This window comes from Carassius gibelio, chromosome A6, assembly GCF_023724105.1.
Source record: "Carassius gibelio isolate Cgi1373 ecotype wild population from Czech Republic chromosome A6, carGib1.2-hapl.c, whole genome shotgun sequence".
NCBI classification, from domain to species: Eukaryota; Metazoa; Chordata; class Actinopteri; order Cypriniformes; family Cyprinidae; genus Carassius; species Carassius gibelio.
In genome coordinates this window covers 3408501-3434615 of record NC_068376.1, presented here as the reverse complement: position 1 = coordinate 3434615, position 26115 = coordinate 3408501, and the positions used below count along the sequence as shown (strand labels likewise).

General features: G+C 38.6%; 1 protein-coding gene across 1 annotated transcript in view; it reads right to left on the bottom strand.

The window, feature by feature from the left end:
• Positions 1–25502, bottom strand: part of LOC128015077 (NACHT, LRR and PYD domains-containing protein 12-like) — a 32852-nt gene extending 7350 nt beyond the window's left edge. The window contains exons 1-5 of the mRNA XM_052598782.1: positions 25247–25502; positions 21993–23796; positions 18224–18397; positions 17242–17415; positions 1116–1289 (exon numbers count right to left, since the gene is read on the bottom strand). Of these exons, the coding sequence (XP_052454742.1) occupies positions 1116–1289; positions 17242–17415; positions 18224–18397; positions 21993–23796; positions 25247–25502 (2582 nt within the window). The remainder of the gene's footprint in view (positions 1–1115; positions 1290–17241; positions 17416–18223; positions 18398–21992; positions 23797–25246) is intronic.
• Between the last annotated feature and the right edge of the window lie 613 nt (positions 25503–26115).

Here is a 26115-nt window from a genome sequence, read left to right as displayed (position 1 = left end):
ACAACTGTACAGTTGAATGTTTTTTCTTCTACGAATTACAGACGTTTATTTTTCATTTTTTATCAAGTGTACTTACAGCTGTACAGTTTAATTTTTTTGCATCTTGATAAATTTCAGTGTTTTGTATCCATCTGTGTTGTGTTTAACTTTTATGTTGGGAAGATAAATGATCCTTTAAATCTCCTTTACAAGGTAAAAACAGTCCTCCCTTTAGATGAGCTCACAAAAATAGATGGCTGGAAACTACTAAATGTTTTATAACAACCTGACTTAATCATTACTCATCCTTCGTAGATCTTTCACCCCAGTGTGTACACACACAACTTGCAACCAGCAGGTTTGTAAAACATGTACAACAGACAAGTAGTTTACAATTTAGTTTAGGGGTTGCAGAAAGTTTGGAAATTATTTAATAATGCATTTACACAATAGGTTTTGAACTTTGTAGTGTGTACCACAATGTAAGGGCTGACTTGTGAGATTATAGGCAGATGTATTTTCTGATACATGGATCATTTATAACACTGTGCAATAATAGTACAATTTTGACATTTCAATGATTTACAAGTGAATAAAAATATATTAACTAGTAACTATACTGAAAGCAATGATTCATTGAATGTAAAAGTTTTTTAAGTAGTTGTAGTCAATTTTTGCTACATTTAAATAAACAAATTTAGTTGACTAACTTTCAATCGTTTTTTTATTCAGTGTATTAACCATTTACTAAGGATATGTTTGATTATTTTATGAAGCTATTTTTTAAGATAACATGAGATTTGTAAATCGTTAGGATATTACTTAATTATCTGCGAATGTATAGTAATGTTTTGTAAATGATCAGCTAATCATTGAATCACTTATTATTTTAAGCTATAAATTATTTAGAACTTAATCTACAAAACATATACAAAATATGAACATATCACTTATTAATTTATTAATGAAAAGTATTAACATATTACTTCCTTATGAATGTTTTGTAAATAATTAGTTAATCATTAACTAATCATTTATAAATGACTTCCAAGTGAACGTTATTACAAAGTTTTTGATTTGGTAATGAAACTTTGTGTTTAAAATTAACATAATTAAAACACATCTGATTCTCAAACCTCAGTATCTTCAGCTGACAGTTTGGGCTCCTCAGTGCATCTGAGAGCAGCCTCACTCCTGAGTCCTGCAGAGCATTCTCACTCATGTCCAGCTTTATCAGACGAGAGTTTGATGATTGTAGAGCTGATGCCATAAATTCACAGCTCTGACCAGTGAGAAAACAGTACCGTAATCTGAACAGAGAAATAAATAACTGAGAAATTAAACATCCATTTATTTTAAGCAGATAAAGTGGAATCTCTTACATACTGTATATATAAAAAATAGAAGTTCAGCTGAAAGGAAAATATGGTTTGAGTTGATTTTTACAGCTGTCTACCAGATTCTGTGGATCATGAGGAAATATCAGTGCTTGGGTAAGTGTAGGTCCTTTGTAAATAATACTGTATCAACAGCATCTTAAATTGAGCTGTTGACACTGTGTGCAACAACATTTTGCTTTCCTCTTTTCCTGACTCTTAAAAATACACATACAAAATTTTTGCATTATAATTTTATTAGTTTATTTAATTTGTTGGTCACACTTTATTTTGGGAACAAATTCTCACTATTAACTAACTATTAACTGTCACAGTTTCCCCAACCCCTTATCTTGCTGCTTAATAATAATCAGTAAGTTAATTGTTAGGTTTCTGTATGGGGTACATCAGTGTTTGGAATAACGCCATTTAAAAGAATGGTGTTAGGTAACGACGTTATTTTTTCAGTAACGGGGTAATCTAATTAATTACTTTTCCCGTCTTTATAACGCCGTTAACATTACAAGACGTTAAATGCGGTGCGTTACTATGCATTAATTGAATAAATTGGGTATAATCCGAACGCACCCCTGGCTCACACAGCTAGTGAGGAGGTAGGTTAATAACGATATAAGCGATTATGATTGGCTACGGCAGAGTCATGTGTTTCATGGTAGCAATCAGAGCCAGTGTTTTTCACACATGCCAGCACACACGCCAGCGGCACCTCACACACACATGCAACAGATAAACAGAGTCAGAGATAGCGAGTCAGGAGCAATCCGATGAAAAGTTGCCATTTTCAAGGTGGAGATATAAGCACTACTAAAAATTCATTGTGGTCAAAGGCAAGAACATGCATGTAATGTGTATATGATGTCCAGGAGCAAAGACTTTGTCGACATCCATTGTAAGCAACTCTAATTTAATGAAGCATCTCACAACGACACACGCATCTACAAAGCTAGTGGCCAAAAAATCTTTTCTTACAAATATAATACTTTAAGTGCAGGACAAAACTCTTGCTGTCTGTTGACGTGCAATAAATATCGAAAGTTATGTACGAACACCTGTCTATTCTACTCATTTCAAATGACTTAAGACTGCTCAAAAAATACAAATTCTTTGACATATAGCACCTTTTTTTTTTTTTTTTAAAGTAACACAAATAGTTACTTTCCCTGGTAAGGAGTTATTTTTATTAGAGAGTAATTCAGTTACTAACTCGGTTACTTTTTGGAACAAGTAGGTTCAACCTGCACTCAGTACAGCTGGAGCTGGAGGCCATGGAGAAGCAGATCCACGATCTAATGGAGAAGCAACTGCAAGAGCGGAAAGCCATGCTCAAGTCCAAGTTAAGTCTACGGTATGAACACTCCCACCACCTCTTCACCGTGTTTTTCTCTGCATAGACCCTGTGCAACCAGGACACAATCTCTTTAGGCATCGGGACACCATGGCCCTTTGATGCACCAGTGGAAGGCACGAGCCTGGCCTCAGGCAAGGACCTCTCCCCTTCCACCATCTCCAGTCCTCAAGATCTCCACTCTAGACCGATTTCCTCCCCTGAACGTCCCACTTATATTAATGTCGTCATAAGAGGTCCCCAAACAATTATTAATTGAACGAAACTGCAATTTTGGTGAAAAACACAAAAAAAAATTCTTGTTGAAGATCAGTAGTGTTGCTGCATTCTGAATCATTTGAAGGGGTTTGATTGCACGTGATGTAAGTCCAGCCAGAGGATCATTGCAGCAGTCCAGCATAGAAATGACAATGGAAGGGCCTGATCTTTCTGATGTTATGTAATGCAAACTTGCATAAGTAAGCAGCCTTTACAATGTGGTGCTTGAAGGTCAGCTGGTTATCAAAGATTACACCAAGATTTCTGACTGAACTTGATGGGGTTATTTTTGATGAACGTAGCTGGATGGTGACATCATGCTGTAGTGTCGGAGTGGCAGGAAAACAAGAAGCTCAGTCTTTGCAAGGTTGAGCTGTAGGTTGAACAAGTCAGTTATGTCTTAAGTAGGGATGCACCGAAATGAAAATTCTTGGCCGAAACCGAAAACCAAAAAGAGAAAACCAAGGCCGAAAACCGAAACCGAAACACCGAAAGAAATTATGCCAATTATTAGTACCATTGCATTTATTGCTATGACAGTGTACTAACTTTACTAAAATTAAGACATTGCAATTGCATAAATTAATATTAAAGTTTCAAAGATAATTACAATTACATAACTTATTTAAAAAAAAAAGACATTAAAAAAACTTAATTACAAATGATGCAAATATTTATTAAGCACATTGCAACAATGCACAGTATAAAATAAAATTCAAACAAAAAATGTATCCCACTCATGTGTATAAATAATAATAATGTACAGGCCTACTGGCCTGCAGAAAGGTTTTAAAATGAACAGTTCTCTCATAAAAACAAAGTGCATTTAGGTGAAGTGCATTTGAATTTTTTCTATGTAGGACTAGAAAGTGCATTACTTCTCCAGTTGGAAAGACTGTTATCACTTCTGGGGATGGGGACTTCAGACAGTTAACCATCTAGCTGTTGAGCAGTTGAGCTTGTCATCTGCCTGACATTTGAGCCATATTTGAGAGAGTGTATTTAAATAGGGCCAGGGCATAAATAAACATTTTTATCAAAAGCAGAAATCTAGCAGAAAATCTAGCATAAATATGGCTACAATCTGATATTATGTATGTATATATGTTTGAGTGTGTGTGTGTGTGTGTAGTAGCCTAAGAACAAAATAGCCAACGTATTATTATTATTTGAGGCACTTTCTTGCAGAATTCCACTGAACATATCAGACAACGATGGTGCATGCCACTCATCTGGTGCAAAGACCAGTCTTTTTTCTGCGCTCTGATCTGTCTCCTGCGCTTGGCGCTTCTCCGTCTCCACGCGGGTTCTCCGCAACCACACTCTCAGAAAAAAAGGTACATGGTGGTACAAATAATGTTCCTCGAAGAACGGTTTTGTACCTTTTTAATAATTGTACCCTAAATGGTACAGGAAAGACCTCTGATGATACTGTTTGGTACCTTTTAAGGTACAACTGAAATGAAGGTACAAAATTGTTCTCACATCAAGGGTACATTGAATATCTGTCAACCTTGATAGACAGTTCCCTTATTATTACATATGCAAATAGCATAAAATCTCTGTGAACGAAAATGATTAAATAGTAAAGATATGAATAATTTACAGATTAAAATATGTAAATGAGTTTATACAACTGTCTTAAATGTACATTATCATAACAGTTCTGAAAATAGTGCTAAAAACATGTGAAAACCACTAGGAAACAGGTTTTGTGATATTTATAAAATGCAGTTTTTTAAATAAATATTTTAATAGACAATCATGATGAAATACATTTATCATTGGTATCCACGCAATTTGTCGTTTGCTTTCCTTTGCAATCCGACCAAATTACTGTTTCATGCACGATTGGTTGCTGTGTTAAATAATTTGCATAGCAACAAGACACTGATTGGTCGAATTCGGCAGCGCTGCTGCAGCCGTTACGGATTTTCTCTGTCATTACGGAGAGCGGGAAGAAGCACTTCTGAAACACACGTCCAGGCATTTTGCTTCTGTCTTTTTTGACTTAAAAGCTCAAAAATATTAAGAAGGTGGATTTAAATGATCAAATAGTTTGTAGACGAAATGTAAAGGTGAGTTTTGATTATTTGGGTTTATAGTGTTTATATAATTAGTACATGTGACAAACAATTTAAATGTTTCAACTAACCTTACTCAAAGCGAAATTAGAAACGTAAATTTAGCATATACGACAGCATGCAATGCTGTTATCCATTCGTGTACACTTTTTGACATTTTTAAAGCAGTTAACTTTACTTAAATATTACGTTACAATACACAATATGTCATAGACATAGCAACACTACATTGATTGGCCAAAGAATTTTCAAACAGAACGGAGAGTGGGAAGCAGACGTCGATGTCGTCAGAAGAACTCCTATTAAAATTAACAGAGGCCGGACTCGAATTCTCAGAGGAAGAAAAGAGAAAATTCAAAGGTGAGTTTTATATTTAATCAAATCAAAAATGTATAAAATGTTACAGCTGTTTAAGCATGGCATTAGCAAGTTTATTTAGCTTATGTACGAATCCAGTGCTATTAACCGTCCGCTTATAGTATAAAGTGATTCAGTTTGTGTGCTGCAATTCTGGTAAATTAAGTTATGCCTAGTTCAGATTAATTTACAAGATTTTTGTGTCAGTTATGATAGTCACGGTGTCTCGCCCACACACACTGTCACTCACTCGCGCGCACACACACACACTCACTCACTGTTGCTCGCTCACATACTCACTCACTCTTAACAGAACCGTCGTGGATGACCGTTAAAAATTAAACATGCTAGTCGTGATGTCGTGAAGCATCGCAGACGCGACATTGTTTGTCGCCTATTATGAAAGTGACGTGACATTCAGCCAAGTATGGTGACCCATGCTCAGAATTCGTGCTCTGCATTTAACCCATCCGAAGTGCGCGCACACACACAGAGCAGTGAACACACCCACACACTGTGAACACACACCCGGAGCAGTGGGCAGTTATGACACACTATACGAGATGAAACTATTGAATCTTGCGTCCCGACGCCCGTTGTGGTTTATGAATCCCCACGACACCCTGCGTCAAACTGATCTGTTAAATGTTATCGTGTAATCTGAACAAGGCATTAATTTAACGTTTGACATTCGTTACACATACGGTTTCATACCTATTAAACTCTGTGCATTTCATGTTTTCAGCCTAAACCCAACTCCAATATACAAATAACGTCCGTCTTGTGCATGTTCAAAAAGTATATATCTTGCAAAAGTCCATACAAACTTGTGACGTGTGTTCTTTGTGTTCTGCCAATCACTCTTTCCCTGTGTTTAAAATAGTGTGATTAACGTTACCTGATTCTGCCCTATCTATAAGTCATATACATTTCATTCATTGTAAGTTTTTTGAAACTTAGCAAATGTCTCTTTGACTCTTAGATTTTGAAGTTGATGGGGAAACTGTCAGTGCTGGACTCACGGATCACATGATAGCACAACTTTGTGAGAAGTCTTTTAAGAAGCAAGTTAAATTTATCAAACTTATCCAACAACTTGAAGAGAACCAGAGTGAAGAACCGTCTGAAAGTCTGACTACACCTTCAGCTTTGAGGCAAGTATTAGTATTGTTTTATTTATGTTCCCTTATATTTTCTTCTGATTGACTGATTTTCCTTAAGTCCTTAAATTTTGTATTAATTTTTTTGCCAGAATGACATTGATGTCAGTCTTGATAAAGCACAGTAAAACTGCACTTCAAAGTCTGAAAGATTTCACAGAAGTAACTTTATTAGAAGTCTATTAACCCAAAACTCTGATGCTTCAAAACTTCAATAAAGAGATCGTAAAATAAGTCCAAATGAATTAAGTCTGTTAATTAATTTGTTTATTTAAAATCTGGATATCATTTTATGTTACAAAAAGTGCATAATGCTGCTAATTTTTGTTGGTTTCGCCATATAACTCTGTGAAGTGATTTCAATATATGTGAGTACTTTTTGAACATTCCAGAACATTTTATCAATATCTGCGTTTACTTGGACACTTGTAATTGAATTGATGGCTCAATCGGACTAAAAAACCTTCATGTTAACACCTTAATCGATCTGATTTAGCTTGATCCAGATGAAATTTAGATCGGATTGAAATGGGCGGTTTATCCCTTTTGTAATCCGATCGAGAAAACATGTAAACACTTGATCGGATTGAAAACCGAAACTGAAAGGACTGTGCAATGACGTTAAATAGCGTAATGACGTATGACGCGTGGAACGAGCTGTTCTTCCTGTTGAATAAAGTGTCATATTAATAAGTTTCCCGTCATTCTAAAATCCTAATTTCACTCGCGTCTCTGTGAAGTGAAGCAGGACAACGTCCTACCAGTCCTTGTTTTGGATTCTCATCCAAAGATGTCTGGTTTTGGCCGTGGTGAGGGGCATTTTTCCTGCGTGATCAATAAGCAGCACGGCAAAACGGTTAATCTGCTCTAAATTATGACCAGAAACAAATTAATATTATGTCTGCTGTTTAAAACAAATAAATAACCAATAGAGGAGAATATTTATGCACGAACAGCCGGAAACTCTGTATATTTGTGCAGTGTGCGCATGTCAAAACATCAAATCCGATTTGAAACTTGTGACACATAAACGCGCACATCAACCCGATTACTTTATTTATCATTCATGTAAACACCTTGTTCGGATTCATCAATTGTATTGATTTCATTCTGATTGTGTCCATGTAAACGTAGCTAATGCTGTTAAAATTCAGAGATCATTTTGGTCACTATAATCGTGATATGAACATTTCATACTGTTTCATCTCTATTCTGCGTCATTCCTCTGTCTAAACAGCCAAGAGCAAAGAATTTCAGCCCCATTCCTCGTCTTCTCACTACCAAATTCCCAAAGGATGTTCAGTTAAAATTGGATAACAAAGAACCATGTCATAAGATCAGCACTTACCGGCATAAAATTGTACGAGTGCTGCACGAGACTATGGCTCAGCACACACTGTAAGTTTAATAAACACTATTTTGTTTTTTAAATTCCAAACCCTGGTAAACATTTGTAGTAAATTTGCGCACTTTTTTTAATCTTCTGATAGATATCCTTCAAACAGTGTTTGTGCAGTCAAGGCTCTTATCTCCAAATACCCTTACCTGAGAGATGCAGAGGGAAATGGATATGTAAGTCAACTGTTTAATATTTATTTTTTAGACATTAATGTAATATACAATTTATAGACATGCTTAAAAGGTCATGAAACCTGCTGTTTCAGCACCAGTTGGTTCTTGCTACAGTTTAATTTTTTTTTTTAATTCTATTATGGCAATATTCACTAGTTCAGTGCTGAAAAAATAGTTTAAAGTTCCCATTAGAGCATGGTGTGTGAACTGTTGCTTTATACTATGGTGAGAAAAGAAATAACATTAATTAAAATTGATTGTTTTTTTTTTTTTTTTTTTTTTTCGTATTTGTATTTGTTATTCCAAGAAATGGGTCGAATGCATGCCGTAAATTTAAGCCGGTGTTTCCAGGATTCCTTCAGCAAAATTGTGTCCAATGTTTTGAGTTTGGCTAAGGGGAAATCCGTTATAGAAGCACATTACAAGGATGCCAGAAAAGAAGCTGTTGCAGAGAGTCCTTGTGGTATGCATGTTTTCCGTTTAGACAGCTTGTATTGAAAATACAAATTGAATATTGTAGGTCTTTATACAGGCTATAAACTGCCTGGGGGGCGGGAAGTTAAATCACTAATTCGAGAGTAAAACATCCACATTTTTTAAATAAGAAATTAATAATTATTTTTTAAAAAGTAGTTTTCGGCCAAGTGCATCTAGAAGTTTTGGCCCTGAATTTATTCGGTGCATCCCTGAAAGTAAGATGATATAAAAACTATTCTGGCTTAAGTGTAGATAGACAGTTGTAACTAGTCATTGGGAACATGAATTTAATCCAGATTTCCTTTTGATGTTTTTAATATTGTTTTTTCCATTCTGTTTAGGAAGAACCAGCCACACCATATCCCACTGTACAGATTTTGGGAGCGTCTAACTGGAAACAGGTCTTCAGCGAGAAGAGAATTTTCAGCACTGTGAAAATGAAGGGATCTTTGCTGAGCAGTTGGGGTGGAGGACGGTGTTCTCTCTGCTTTTTGCACGTATTTTGTATTCAACCTTTCGTCCCTCATACAACAGGAACACACATCTCTTTCTCCAAAGGCATGTGTTGAAGCTAACTGCACCTGGTGACAAACCATTGCCAACCGCTGTCGTCAGGATTATTTTATCTTAGACTGAGAGGATGCCACGACCCTATGCATGTCCAAATTGTTCCTCACAGACATTCATGAATATTGCTGCTTCCTTAAGCAAAAGACACCAATTCAAACAGTGTTGGGAGTTTTCATCAGAAAGCATGTTGAGTGATTATGAAAAAGTGACTGGAACAAGCATACGCACTCAATTTACATCTTTACCCAGAGAGCTTCAAAATACACTTAAAAGTCACAAAAGTTGTCAAGCCATAGATTTTGCAGGTAAAACACTTCAACGTGTAAATAATGTAAAGTACAGCACCAAAGATGTGTTTGTTATTGATGTTGTGCATACAGAGGAAGTTCCTTTATTCTTTCAGGTTAAGTACGTTTTCAGTGTAGATACATTGTGGATACTGTGTGGGAAACTGTTGCTCCCACAATCGTTTGACTCTCATTTCCATGCATTTCGTGTTTCAAATGATAAGGATTGGTTTTGTGTGATGCCAGCAGAGGAACTGGACCACCAGGCACTTGACCTTTATGTGGTTGATGACTATTTGTATGTAAGAGCCAGATATGCATAGTCACTCACCTACAAAACATTAGGTTTACATCTCATTAAAATGTTTATAATGCTATACATAATTTAATTACTCCTTTAAAACTGTTAATGTTATGTAAATTCAAGGCTATTGTGTGGAAGATAAAAATTTAAAAGTCTAAGTTGTATTGTGAATAGCTTGTGAATTTTTATTGTAGATTGGAAAATGAAATTGACATTGACATTTTAGTGAAATATTTTATATTATAAATGGAGAAATGTTTTTATGTTCTGTTTTAAATCTTCATTGTAAAGTGTACAGATGTATTTACAAAACAAGAAATATTTGAACCTGTAACAAAGTATTCATACTTTATGTGTATTGTGAATAGCTTGTGATTTTTTTTTTTTTGTAGATGGGAAAATGAAATTGACATATTGTGACATTTTAGTGAAATATTTTGTAGAAAATGGAGAAATGTCCTGTTAAAAATGTTTGAAATCTTCATTGTAAACTGCAGAGATGTATTTTACAAAATAACCTGTAACAAAGTATTCAAATACAATGTATTTATGTGTATTGTTTCTCATATTAAATTGATTTTATTCAATAGAAAAATGGCCTTTAATAGTTCTTGAAGGAACATATTTGACACGGTTAAGGTACAAAAGGGCTTGTCACTGGGGTGGTACCTTAAAGGATCAAATTTGTACCTTAGATAAAGGTACAATATTGTACCAGTAAGTAAAAAAAAAAAAAAGGTACATTTTGGTTTTCCATGGTACAAATCATGTCCTTAAAGGTACAAACTATAATGGTACAAATTTGTTACTTCACATTAAGGTACAATTTTGTACCAGTAAAAGGTACCGCCCCAGTGACAAGGGTTTGTACCTTCTTTGGTACAAAATTGTACCTTTTTTTCCGAGAGTGCAGCGCGGCCTGGATCATTTCTCGTGCGCGCTGCCTTATTTCCGCATCCAATTAATGGTCTTTATAACGCGGATCAAGCACATTCGCGATGAAGTGCAGAGGATCCGACAAGATCTCAGTGAGACGTGTGCTAACAGACTCTATAAGACTGTACTTTTCTTTGTTTTTACTTCGTGGTCCGTCTTAATCTCTTTGTTAGGAGACGTTTTAGTGCTGCGAATAAAGGAATACGAAGAGAGAGAATGTTCTCACTGGTGTTAAATGAATGTCGCGTGGAGCTCGTGGTCTGCGCTTTGCAGGTGCACGTGCAGGTCGCGGTTTCTGTTTGCGTCATCACAACATTTCGGCCGTGTTGTTTCGGTGATAAAAGTCTATCGGCCGAAAACCGAAAAGTGGCCGAAGTCTTAAGTGAATTAAAACAGTATAACAAGCATAATAACAAGTTTACTGTTTTATTAGCTTGTTGTACATAAAGTAAATAAATAATAATAATTCAGATTAGATTAGATTAGATTAGATTCAACTTTATTGTCACTGCACATGTAGGTACAAGGCAACGAAATGCAGTTAGCATCTAACCAGAAGTGCAATAAGCAGTAAGTACAGAATAAAGGTCTATAATATGTACAATAACTATACAGGTAAGTATTATGGACATAATTTACAGATATTAAATACTATAAGCACGATATACAGATAGGTGTACTATGAACATACTATACAGATGGGCTATGTAAAAGTGTATGTACACTATAGGCAGAACTATGAACATAATTTACAGTATTGCAATGGACAGTAAAGTGCATAGAAAAAAATATTTCAATGTGCAAATGGATTATACAGCGTTCCTGGATGAACAGACAGTAGTGCAAGTAATAACAAGTTACTGTTTTTTGCTTGTTGTGAATAAATAATTAAATCAGAGTGTTGAAGAGGGGGAGGAGTCTATGTGTGGTGTGGGGGGTGTTGAGGGGTGTCAGAGGGCAGAGTTCAGCAAGGAGACAGCTTTAGGGAAAAAGCTGTTCCTGAATCTTGTGGTCCTTGTCCGGAGGCTCCTGAAACGCCTTCCGGAGGGCAGGAGATTAAACAGTCCATGGTCAGGGTGAGAGGAGTCCTTGAGAATGCTGCAAGCTCGACGTAGACAGCGTTTCCTCTGGATGTCCTCAAGAGCAGGAAGTGGTGTCCCTGTGATGCGCTGGGCAGTTTTCACCACCCTCTGCAGTGCCTTGCGGTCAACCACTGAGCAGTTCCCATACCAGACTGTGATGCAACTGGTCAGGATGCTCTCGATCGCACACCGGTAGAAGTTCACCAGGATGGATGAAGACAGCTGGTTCTTCTTCAGTGTCCTGAGGAAGAAAAGGCGCTGGTGAGCCTTCTTGACCAGGCTGGAGGTGTTTGTGGCCCAGGACAGTTCCTCCGAGATGGTGGTTCCCAGGAACTTGAAGCTGGACACACGTTCTACAGCCAGCCCGTTAATGTGGATGGGGTCATGCGTGCTTCCATTCTTCTTCCTGAAGTCCACAATGAGCTCCTTGGTCTTATTGGTGTTAAGGATCAGGTTATTGTCAGCGCACCATGTGGCCAGGTGCTGTACCTCTTCCCTGTAGGCAGTCTCATCGTTGTCACTGATGAGGCCAATCACTGTGGTGTCATCTGCAAACTTAATGATGGAGTTGGATCCATGCACAGGGTTGCAGTCGTGGGTGTAAAGGGAGTAGAGGAATGGGCTCAGCACACAGCCCTGTGGTACGCCAGTATTAAGTGTGATGGTGGTGGAGTGGTTGTGGCCTGACCGAACATGCTGAGGCCTGTTGGTCAGAAAGTCCATAATCCAGTTGCAGAGGGAGGTGTTAATGTCCAGGTCTCCAAGTTTTGTGGTCAGCTTGGAGGGAATGACGGTGTTAAATGCTGAACTGAAGTCAACAAACAACATCCTAACATACGTGTTGTTATGGTCCAGGTGTGTGAGTGCAGAGTGCAGCACTGTGCATACTGCATCCTCTGTGCTCCTATTTCTGCGGTAGGCAAATTGGTGTGGGTCCAGTGTGGGTGGGAGGCAGTCTTTGAGATGTGCTAGGACCAGTCGCTCGAAGAACTTCATAATGATGGGTGTGAGTGCTACGGGGCGATAGTCATTGAGGCACGTTGGGGAGGAGTGTTTCGGTACTGGCACAATGGATGTGGACTTAAAACATGTTGGCACAGTTGCTTGGGTGAGGGACAGTTTGAAAATGTCTGTGAAGACCCCTGCAAGCTGCTCTACACATGCCCTAAGCACACGTCCAGGAATGCCATCCGGGCCAGCAGCCTTGCATGCGTTGATCTGGCTCAGTGCAGTGTGGACATCTGAGGGGGTGAGTTTAAGGGGTTGGTGGTCTGCTGAGGGTGAGATTTTGGTGGCCGTCTCCTTGCTGTCGCTGTTGAAGCGAGCATAAAAGTCATTTAGCTCGTTAAGGAAAGAGACGTCCGTGACTGTTGGTGTGGAGTTGCTTGACTTGTAGTCACTGATGATCTGGATGCCCTGCCACATGCGTCGGGGGTCAGAGTTGGAAAAGTGTTCCTCTACCTTCAGCTTGTAGCAGTACTTGGCCTTTTTGATGCCCCTTTTCAGGTTAGCCCTGGATTTACTGTAGGCCTGAGCGTCATCTGACCTGAAGGCGGTGTTGCGGTCTTTCAGCAGAAGTCGAACCTCCTTGTTCATCCATGGCTTCTGATTAGGGTATGTTGTTATCTGTTTTTCTGTTGTTACACTGTCAATGGTGGAGTTGATGTGATCCAGTACAGAGGAGGTGTAGATATCAATGTCCGTGTGAGAGCCACAGGCAGCCTGTGAAGCAAACATACTCCAGTCAGTGTGTTGAAACCTGTCTTGAAGTAAAGAGTCAGCTCCAGTTGGCCACACTTTGATGGTCCTCACTGATGGCTTCACACGGTTGATGAGGGGTGAATACTTAGGGGTGAGAAACAAAGAAAGGTGATCAGACTGTCCGAGGTGGGGGAGGGGGCTCGCGATGTAAGCTCCATTGATATTTGTATAAACATGATCCAAAGTTTTGTCTCCTCTGGTGTGGCAGGAAACATGCTGGTGAAATTTGGGGAGTACTGTTTTTAATTTGCAGTGATTAAAATCACCCGCGACAATAAAAGCAGCCTCTGGGTGAGCAGTCTGTTGTTTACTAATGGCTGCATGAAGTTCGTTCAAAGCAAGCTTGGCATTAGCATCCGGTGCAATATAGACTGCGGTTATTATGGTGGAAGTGAACTCCCGTGGCAGATAAAAAGGTCTACATTTAACCATGAGAAACTCTAGGTTAGCTGAGCAGTGTCTCCCAACAATGACAGTGTTCGTACACCAAGCTTTGTTGACATAAATGCACAATCCACCACCTCTTGTCTTGCCGGAGTCATCTGCCGTTCTATCTGCCCGGAGCGTGTAGCGTCCTGCTAGCTCAATAGCATTGTTGGGTACGTCGCTGTGTAGCCATGTTTCTGTGAAAACCATGACATTGCAGTCCATAAGTCTCTTACTGTGGGTGATGCGGAGTCGTAACTCATCCATTTTGTTCACCAGTGACCGCACATTAGCGAGGAAAATGCTGGGTAAAGAGAGCCGGAGCGGTGTTAGCTTTAGCTTGGCTCTTAGACCTCCGCGCTTCCCCCGCCTTTGTTTACGATCTCGACGCCGCCTGCGAGCACTTCCGCCCGGCCGGGTAGAGTGCGAAGCCTCGGTTGTTCTAGCGATCTCAGGGATGAGTCGAAGATTGGTGATAAAACTGCTGGTAAAGTCCTCACCGATATCCAAAAGCTCCTGTCGGGTGTATGATGTTAAAGCAAAGCTGTTCAGTACGAACAGACCCGAGATGAGCAGGAATAATACTGCAAAATTGCAAAAACTGGAGAGACGCTGAGCCTCGCGATGTGTTCGCGCCGCCATCTTGGTCTTTCATGTATGTAGTGATGAGGAGGGGTGAGGAGTCTGTGTGTGTGGTGTGGGGGGTGTGGAGGGTGCCAGAGGGCAGAGTTCAGGAAGGAGACCACTGTAGGGAAAAAGCTGTTCCTGAGTTTGCTGTTGTTTGCTGGTCCTTGTCATTGCTGCTCCTGAAGCACCTCCGGAGGGCAGGATGTTAAACGGTATGTGGTAAGGATGAGAGGAGTCCTTGAGAATGCTGCAAGCTTGACATAGCCTTGGGTGTTATGGAGATCTCAGGGATGAGTAGAAGATTGGTGATATAAACTCCTATCGGGTGTAGGATGTTAAAGCAAAGCTGTTCAGTACGAACAGACCTTAGATTAGCAAAAATACTGTAAAATTGCTAAAACTGGAGAGATGCAGAGTCTTGCGATGTGTATGTGCAGCCATTTTGGTCACTCAGTAACCAAGTATAAATATGTATAGGTATATGTATACATATCTATGATTTTCCACTATTTACTCCACTCCACTCCAGATGGAGGAGAGGCTGTATGCGTTTTTGTCATAGATAAACATACTTAATGGAAAAAAGCAGACTCTGTTTCTCATTCATTTTTGTTTTTATGCATGGATTCAATTTATATTATATTTTTTGTCTTCTGCCTCCAATATGTTTGTATCTAGATGCAAGAAAACCGGTTTGCTGTCAACAACAAGGTTACTAGGCAGCCAGTAGTGAGAATGCCCCCTAACTACCTCATCACCTGCTCCTGGCGACATGCAGTAACACAAGTTGCTGCTAGTGTGAACGCAATTTAAGAGAGATATGATGTATATCATTATATTGGATTTATGCATCAGGTCTTGAATGGTCATAAAGCTAAATCAAACAAGAAAACAAACAAAGGTTAATCTATATAAAATTTATTCTGTGAAAACGATGCTGTTATTTTACACTTAACTATTACATTTCTGTATCTTAATTATACTATTAGACCTTAGATTATTCGTAACCTATATTATATTTGTCTATGTTGTGTGCCGTGGAATGGTTATATTTTTTGTAACACTTTATAATTACTTTCATCAATACATCATTAACAAACATTATGATATGCTTGATGGATCATTATATACGTCGAGCTCGCAGCATTCTCAAGAACTCCTCTCACCCTGACCATGGACTGTTTAACCTCCTGCCCTCCGGGAGTCGTTTCCGGAGCCTCCGGACAGGACCACAAGATTCAGGAACAGCTTTTTCCCTAACACTGTCTCCTTGCTGAACTCTGCCCTCTGACACCCCTCAACACCCCCCACACCACACACATAGACTCCTCCCCCTCTTCAACACTCTGACTGATTAATTTATTTATTCACATCAAGCAAAAAAAAAAAAACAGTAACTTGTTATTACTTGCACTACTGTCTGTTCATCCAGGAACACTGTATAATCCATTTGCACACTGTAATATTTTCGATGCACTTTACTGTCTATTGCAATACTGTAAATTATGTTCATAGTTCTGCCTATAGTGTACATACACTTTTACATAGCCCATCTGTATAGTATGTTCATAGTACACCTATCTGTATATCGTGCTTATAGTATTTAATATCTGTAAATTATGTCCATAACACTTACCTGTATAGTTATTGTACATATTATAGACCTTTATTCTGTACTTACTGCTTATTGCAATTCTAGTTACCTGTAGATGCTAATAATGTGCAGTGACAATAAAGTTGAATCTAATCTAATCTAATCTAATTTAATATGTATTCAAGCAGTAACAAATGTAAGATAGTGTGCTTGTTAATGTTTGCTATTAAACTTATTAAACATTAGACAATGTTCAGACAAATCATTATTTCATGTAAGTTAAAATGATTGGAAATGCCATTAAACTTTCAGTTCCATATGATCAAGCACTTATTGGAAATCTAAAAAGATCTGAACATGTTATACAGTGATTAAAAGCTTGTGTTAATGCACAACACTTCTGCTGCTGTTGAGGTGTGATGCGGGTAAGGTTAGGGACACGTTTGGTGTTATGAGTTTAAGGGTTTGTTAAAGTTTCAACAGTGTACGGGGTCAATTTGATTATAAGGGAACATGGTTCAATCTGTTTATATTATATTGTTTTGATAAATTAGCATGTATGTTCTTTAAAAATATACATATTTGCTTACCACTGTTTACAGTATTTATGATTCATAGAATATTCTGTTTAATGATACATCGAAGAGTAGTACAATAATGAGTGAGTGTTGAGGCAATAATAAACTTTTTTTGCACCAAAATTACAATCTGTTATGTTTTAAGCAAATATTAAGATAAAGTTAATCTGCCACACTTTATACAAACCTTGTTACATTAGCTAAAAGTCCAAATAATCTGACCCATGACTCAAAAAAAGCAATATGATCATTATTTTTGTGATCCATTGAACTACTAATGTGTATATTAAAATAACATGTTGTACATCTAATGAAAGAATAAATTATTTTCCCATCAGAAAGAAATATCCTCCACTGAACACAGATGGATCATGCTGTTCTTCTGAGGTAAATTCAGACTTTTAATGTGTATTAAATTAACATATAAAATGCATCTTATTCTCAAACCTCAGTATCTCCAGCTGACAGTTTGGGCTCTTCAGTGCATCAGAGAGCAGCTTCACTCCTGAGTCCTGCAGCTTATTGCGACTCATGTCCAGCTCTATCAGACGAGAGTTTGATGATTGTAGAACTGATCCCATGAATTCACAGCTCTGATCAGTGAGATGACTGCAATACAATCTGAACAGAGTAATAAAAAATGAACAATTACACATTCCTTTAATACTGATAAAAATTGCAGTTTCTGTTATCATTTAATAAGTTCAACACATTCTGTTGGAAATAAAGGTGAACTCAGATTGTTAACCAGTTTTTCCGCTGTTATCAGGAAAAATCCAAGTTATTGCACTGGTGCCTTCATGTCATACAGTAAGCACACAGAGATCTTCCATCCTGTTCCTAGGGACCCACTGTCCTGCATAATTCAGATACAACCCTAATCAAACACACCTGAAGCAGCTGATCAAGCTCCTCAAGAATGCTTGAAAATACACAGGCAGGTGTGCTGTAGCAGGTTGGAAATAAACTTTCCAGGACAGTGGGCCCCCAGGAGCAGTTTTGACGATCTCTGCACTAACAGCTTCCAGACTCTACACAAACACTTGGATGTGCATATAGTGTCATATTTGAGGGTTTTGAATGACTGGCAAACATTTTGATAAAATATGATCAAAAAACTACTCTGAAAATAAATCTAAAAGTAAAGTAAAACAAATGAAAGTGTGGGGAAATCAGGTCCCTCTGTAAAGGTTCATTTGGTTTCTCCCAACTTCACTGATTAATTATACCTACACCTGTCATCCATATGGTACCTGACACATTCTGAGGAAGGCTGAAGGCCAAATGTAGTTTTTAATCATTATTAATGTTTTGGCTGTGATGAACATAATGTGAATAAAGGCTTTTTAACTTTCAATAACTTATTTGATTTGGGTGATTATACTTCATGTGTATCAAATCAACAGATAAAAACATCTGATTCTCAAACCTCAGTATCTTCAGCTGACAGTTTGGGCTCTTCAGTGCATCAGAGAGCAGCTTCACTCCTGAGTCCTTCAGATCATTGTCACTCATGTCCAGCTCTATCAGGGGTGAGTCTGGTATCTGCAGTGCCACAGCCACAGTTTCACAGCAGGTATTATCGAGACCACATCCATAGAGTCTGTGAAAAATAAATATTTGTCCAAAACATATTTTTGTGTTTATTTTGTTTTAATATCTTTGGTTCTTTTAATTGTGATGATTTTTGCTCACATTTAACAAAAACCCACCAATTCACAGCAAATTAGATTAGATGCCAATCAGCTAATCAACTCAAAACAACTGCAAAGGTCTCCTGAGCCTTCAAAATGGTCTCTCAGTTTGGTCCACTAGGCTACAGAATCATGGTGAAGATTGCTGATTGGACAATTGTCCAGAAGACACCCTTCACAAGGAGGGTAAGCCACAAACATTAATTGCCAAAAATGCTGGCTGTTCACTGAGTGCTGTATCCAAGCATGTTAACAGAAAGTTGAGTGGAAGGAAAACGTCTGGAGGAGAAGATGCACAACCAACCGAGAGAATTGCAGCCTTATTAGGATTGTCAAGCAAAATCATTCAAGAATTTGTATCTGTATCTGGGGCTCTAGTTGTCGTGGTCTCTGCTGTATTTCAGGGCTGTAGAGGTCCTTTCTACGTGCCGATCCACCATCTGGTCTGGATACGTACTGGATCCGGGTGACTGCAGTGAACCTCTGACTGGATCTGGTGGCTACATTGACCTCGGAATAAGAGAGAAACAGACTAATATTGGCATAGATGCCATACTTCTAATGTTGCAGCAAGTACATCAGGTGTTATGGGAAGTGTTCCCAGTTTACCTAATTAATGCAACCTAAAAAACCTTTAATGGATTTGGATATTAGAAGCATATTAGTATGTTATTGTCAGGATATACTCATGATGCAGAGATAAGGTGAATTCAGAACAGTGATTTATTGAGTGATATATGTACAAGTGTGGTGAATCCGTGTCCTCAAGTGCTCGTAGAATCTCCACTGATATAGGTGCTCTGAGTGTCACATGGAATGGAATATCCAGGCAGGTAAGTTCGCTAGGTTCTTGTAACGTCAAAGCCACAATTAAGATTGTTCACTGGCGTTGTCTCAATCCTTAGATGCCGAAGACAGTAACTACATCAGGACAATTACAGGAGATTTCAGCGACCATAGAATCACCGTTACAGAGCTGATGATCAGCGGTCCTGAAGGCAGCAGAGCAAAGACACAGGTTAGTGTAACACCAAAAGGTGAGTATACGTTATGTCTGGCAAGGAGAGCTTCAGGAGATGAGAGTGAAGAGTCTGTTCCTGTTGGAGGCTTAACGGGGATCTGTGATGTGGGTAAGTGCTCTTATACTGTTGGTGATTGGATTACGTAATGCGTAGCAGCTGTGGCTGGTTGCTGGTTAGTACTCAGGTGATGTGGATCGTGGCTGATTGGTAGGAACCGGATCTGACCGATCCCTGACAGTTATGTGTAAGTCAGGTTAAAGAGATGGGTTTTTAATCTAGATTTAAACTGCAAGAGTGTATCTGCCTCCCGAACAATGTTAGGTAGGTTATTCCAGAGTTTAGGCGCTAAATAGGAAAACGATCTGTCACCCGCAGTTGATTTTGATATTCTAGGTACTATCAAATTGCCTGAGTTTTGAGAACGTAGCGGACGTAGAGGATTATAATGTAAAAGGAGCTCATTCAAATACTGAGGTGCTAAACCATTCAGGGCTTTATAAGTAATAAGCAATATTTTAAAATCTATACGATGTTTGATAGGGAGCCAGCGCAGTGTTGACAGGTCCGGACTAATATGGTTATACTTCCTGGTTCTAGTAAGGGTGTACTCACACTGCCAGTCTGAACCGTGCCCGAGTGCGTTTGACCACCAAAGTGCGGTTCGTTTGACTAGTGTGAGTGCTCCGAATCGTGCCCGGGCGCGGCTCGATTAGCCGGCCCTGGCCCGCTTGGAAGAGGTGGGCCAGGGCACGGTTCAGTTGGACTCGGGCGCGGTTCGCATGCAGTGTGAGCGCTAACCGTGCCGGAGCACGGAAAAGGACGCTTTGCATCACGGTTTTGCGACGCTCCAAAACCAACATGGCAGGGAAAGGGTCGCTTTGGTCTACGGCAGAGGTGCAAAACGCATAAAAACTAAAAACTGCAAAGTCCTTGCTGCACTTCAGCTGGTACCTTGCAAACATCCTCATACGAGCAGCACGATTACGTGAAAATTTTCGCGACACATCTGTTTAACAACAGGCTGTGGACCAAACAACACAAAATTTTCCACAAAGAAAACAGAGCGATGCACTCCATTGTGTTCAGAGAGCGCCGCTCTTCCTGTTTATCCCGAAACCGTCGCACCATAATGACGTAAGTGTGCTCCGGCACGAATGCTGAAACCCTATATGTGAGTGCAGGCCAGAGGGGGAGTGGGGAGGGGGGACAATCGTACTCAGGCCCGGTTCATGGCAACCATGCCTAGTGTGAGTACACCCTAAGAACTGTTGCTGCTGCATTTTGGACTAGCTGTAGTTTATTAACTAAGCATGCAGAACAACCACCCAGTAAAGCATTACAATAATCTAACCTTGAGGTTATAAATGCATGGATTAATATTTCTGCATTTGACATTGACAGCATAGGCCGTAATTTAGATTTTTTATTTTTTTTTTAGATGGAAAAATGCAGTTTTACAAATGCTAGAAATGTGGCTTTCTAAGGAAAGATTGCTATCAAATAGCACACCTAGGTTCCTAACTGATGACATAGAATTAACAGAGCAGCTATCAAGTCTTAGACAGTGTTATATGTTAACACATGCAGAGTTTTTAGTTTCCTATAATTAACACCTTTGTTTTTTTCAGAATTTAGTAAATTCATTAAGAAATTACTCATCATCCAGTTTTTTTTTTATATCGACTATGCATTCCATGTTGGTCCATTGTGTTTTTTGAAAACCAAAGTCACTGCACCTGTTTACCAAGAAACTGTGGAGCACTTCATGCTTCCTTCTGCTGACCAGCTTTTTGAAGATACTGATTTCATTTTCCAGTAGGATTTGGCACCTTCCCACACTGCCAAAAGCACCAAAATTGGTTAAATAACCATGGTGTTGGTTTGCTTGCCTGGCCAGCAAACTCACCAGACCTAAACCCCATAGAAAATCTGGGGTATTGTCAAGAGGAAAATGAGAAACAAGAGACCAAAAAATGCAGATGAGCTGAAGGCCACTGTCAAAGAAACCTGGACTTCCATACCACCTCAGCAGGTGATCTGTTTGTCATGCCGCCATGTCATGCTGAATTGATGCATTAATTAAAGCAAACAAGTCACTAATATCACTTGTTGAGATAGTGAATTGGTGGGTTTTTGTTAAATGTGAGCCAAAATCATCACAATTAAAATAACCAAAGACTTAAACTACTTCAATCTGTGTGTCTGTAGATGAAGTGACCCCAACTAAGCCAGAGGCGACAGCGGCAAGGAACCAAAACTCCATCGTGACAGAATGGAGAAAAAAACCTTGGGAGAAACCAGGCTCAGTTGGGGGGCCAGTTCTCCTCTGACCAGACGAAACCAGCAGTTATTACAGTTATTCAAGTAAATATTGATTTTAATCACCAAAATCAGTAAAAGCAAGAGACTTCAGACTGCATTTTACACTGATATTGTTTTTAGAGCTAAAAAATAAATAAACAAATGTCAGCAAGTTACTTACAAGGCTTTTCTGCAGCATCTCACAGCGGGGAGGAATCTCTTTTGGTTTCCCCATGATGTCTCGTACCTATGCAGGTCAAGCTGATCCAGCACCTCCTGTGACATCATCAGTACATAGGCCAGCAATGAACACATGGAAGATGAGAGGTGGGTTCTTGTATATGATTTGATGTAACTTTTGATTTCCATATATAATGAATTGTCATTCAGCTCCAGCAAGCTGTAAAACAGGTTTACTGAAGTTTCAGGTGAAGTGTACTCTTGTAATAGTTTTCTAATGTGCTTGATTGTTTTTGTGACGCTGTCTTTGCTGTCTTCAGTGTGAGGGAACAGGCCTCTGAGCAGGTTCTGATTGGATTCCAGTGAAATGCCCATCAGAAACCGCAAAAAGAGGTCTAAATGTCCTCTCTGACTTTGCACTGCTTTCTCAACAGCCTTCACTAGCAAATAATGCAATGGACTTTCAGACTGAAGCTCACAGATTAGCCTGACCTCATTTTGTGTTTCTTCAAAGAAAAACTGAAGCTCGTTCATGTTCTTGTGCAGGTAGCAAAGAAACACATGCACAGCAGCGAGAAACTCTTGAACACTCAGATGCACAAAGCAGAAGACCTTCACCTCGTGAAGTACAGCCTCTTGCTGGAAGATCTCAGTCAGGATTCCTGTGGACTCAAAGTCACTCACATCTATATCACATGCTTGCAGATCTTTCTCGTAGAAAACAATATTTTCCTTCTTTAGTTGTTCAAACGCTAGCTTGGCTAACTTCAAAATCATTGTTTTATTGGAATCTAACAGCTTGGTATGTTCTCTTTGTGTTTTTCGGTCATACTTCTGGTTCTTCATGTTCATCTGTATCAGCAGAAAGTGGATGTACATTTCAGTGAGTGTTGTGTTAAAGTCCTCTGCGTTGTTCCCAATAGTGATGTTCTGAAGAACAGTGGCTGTGATCCAACAGAACACGGGAATGTAGCACATGATGTAGAGACTTCGAGATTTCTTAATATGTGAGATGATTCTGGAGGCCTGAGTCTCATCTTTAATTCTCTTTCTGAAATACTCCTCCTTCTGCTGGTCAGTGAATCCTCGCACCTCTGTGAACAACCCAACATACTCAGGAGGGATCTGATTGGCTGCTGCAGGTCGCGAGGTCACCCAGACGAGCGCTGATGGAAGCAGAGTCCCATTTACCAGACTTGTAAACAGTTCATCTACAGATGATCGCTCCTCAACACTCGTCACCATTCCACTGTCAAAATCCAGAGTCAGTCGACTCTCATCCAGTCCATCAAAGATGAATGCAAGCGTACATTTATATACCTTATTTATCTTTGTTGTTTCCAGGTCCTGCATTTCAGGATTAAACTTTTGTAGAAATTCATGCAGACTGATCTCTCTGTTTTTTATGCAGTTAATCTTCCGGAATGGAAGCAAAAACACACAGTCAATATTGCCATTGGCTTTTCCTTCTGCCCAGTCCAAAATGAACTTTTGCACTGAGACAGTTTTTCCAATGCCAGCAATGCCTTTGGTCAGCACAATCTTTTTCTTATTTTTGTTCAGACTAAATACGTCATTGCATTTGATTGAGCTGTTCTGTGATTTATAGGTTTTAAAGGCATCATCAATCTGCAGAACCTCATGTTCATGATTGACTTCTTTAATATCCCCTTCTGTAATGTAGAGTTCTGTGAAAACATTCTTCAGATGTTTTTCCTTTGCCTCTTTACCCTCAAATATATGTTCCACTTTCTCCTTTATTTTAATTTTGTGATTTATCAAGAATTCCTGCAGCCAGAAATCAACTTGTATGGAAAAACATATATAAAATGGGGAAAGGGGGGAATAAAACAAGATCATCAAATTAAACACAAAGGTTTTTCACATTGGAATGACTGTCATCAAAATCAAGTATTGCAGAAATATGGTATGTAAATATATAGTACTGAAAGCAATTATGTACTGAAATCAATATACATCAAACATGCCAAAATAATTTCAAACCAAATGTAAAGACGTGACCTAAGATGGTTCACCTTTTTCTCTGGTGTGTTTCTTAGATGCCTCTAATGATTTTTGCACTGTGAAGAGAGAAAAAAGAATGAGAAAAATATTTTTTATGAATTTTTTATTATTATTATCTTTCTGTTCAGTGAGGATGCATTATTGATCGAGAACTACATTTATAAAGTTACAAAATATTTATACTTTAAATAAATGCTGTTCCTCAAACTTTGTTCATCTGTGAATCATGAAAAATATAATGTGTCACAGTGTACACTAAATATTAAGTAGCACAACAATTCTCAGCACTGATAGTAACAGAAAATTATCTTAAATAGTAATATTCTACAAAATTACGTTTTTCTAATTGTATTGATCAAATAAATGCAGCTTTATTGTATTTAAGGAAAGCACTGTCTCTCCTCTTTTTTATGCTCAGGTTTCCTTGTGTCAAATGGGCTCTCTTTGGTTGGTTTCTTCTTTGACCATCCCAAGAGGACACATGTTAAGCCCCCTTTGGTCTTCTTCCACTGGCTATTGAACAGTAGTGGTGTAAAAATAGTTTGTTGTAAATTGTTTACAATACAACCGCAGCACATGCGCTGAGGTGAGGGGCGGGATGTTCAGATGCACACTCGGCAGTTTAGCGAATCACAACACTCTGAGCCAGCTAACCAATCCCAGCTCATTGAGTATTTCAGAGGGAGGGGCTCCATAAAAACAAGAAATAATCAAGGCATTTGTGAGAGAGCGGTGTGGAATAAAGGTAAATTATGAAAAATAATGTGATTTTTAAAAAACAAAGCATGAACACATATTAGACTTCACCCCATAAACACAATCAAGCCTAGAAAAAACAGTCAACCACTGCTTTAAATATGCACATGCATGATGGAGCACATCATAAGAGATTACAGAAATTTTACTGAAAGGTTTTTTTTTAAGGAAAATTGTTCCAGGTATTTTATTTTTCCAACAAATTAGTATTATTGTAGTAATTTCTGATACCACATTAAGAATACCTCACCCCAGCAATTCCCACCCAATACCAAACCAAACCAAAACTGTGACCTCAATACTGCAATACACACCAAACCGTGAGAAACTAGAAGCGTGACACCTCTACTGAACAGGTAGCTCCACATCAAATGCAAGGCTCTTATATTGTGCTAATGGCTGCTTCTGGATATACTCTCTTCTCTGAATCTGTGCTGCCTCTTTTTCTGTGATCAGTATTTTTGCCTTAATTACCTTCTTTGTGTTTCTCCTGTAACTCTTTAGCCAGCTGGTTCTGGTTCATCTTATTCAAGATCTTCAGTGTGATCTTTACAGCTTCTTCTGGTCCATAACACTCCACCATCATATTCACTATGTCAGTGACACCAGCATTCTCCAGTTTACCAGCTCCAATGCACCCATCTCCTTTTAAGAGACTCCTAAATCTCTTCAGATCATCTTTTTCCAGGTCATCTAGAGTTTTATAAAGTAGTTCTAAAGCAGATTCCATAGTATGTTATAGACTGTTAAACGAGAAAAAATAAAAAATAGTCAGAGTTTTATAGCAGGGGTCTCTGCAGTGCAAACATCTCCATAACAAAATCACAATGTGATCAGATCAACTACAGTGAAACATTCATTTTCAAGCTACATTTCTAGTTTCAACATGATTTATTCTTTAAACATATCTCTTTAAGTAACATCAGCTGTATTAGGATTGACTAGCATTTGGCTATTAGTCACTGAAAATGGGTAATATTCATTAAGCTGGAAATGGAGCCTGAGATCCCCATATCTCTGGGACTGAATGATGTAGGGCCTTGAAAACAAAGATTAAAAATGAAAAGTTTATTAAGAATCTGAATATAAAAACAGTGAAATATCTCTAATAGACTACTTCTTGAATTACAAACTTGCAAACTTTCCTTTTTAAATGAAAAAAAATATATATATATATTCTATATGCAAATTGATACACGTTAGGATTTTGAGCAATGAAAATGTGTAGAATTTAATCATTTACTCCTGGTGCCATACTGAGTTGCACCCCTCACTGGCATGGAATGCAAAAAAAGATGGCAAATGTCAACACATTTTACTTTTTTCACTTTTTCATTATTTTA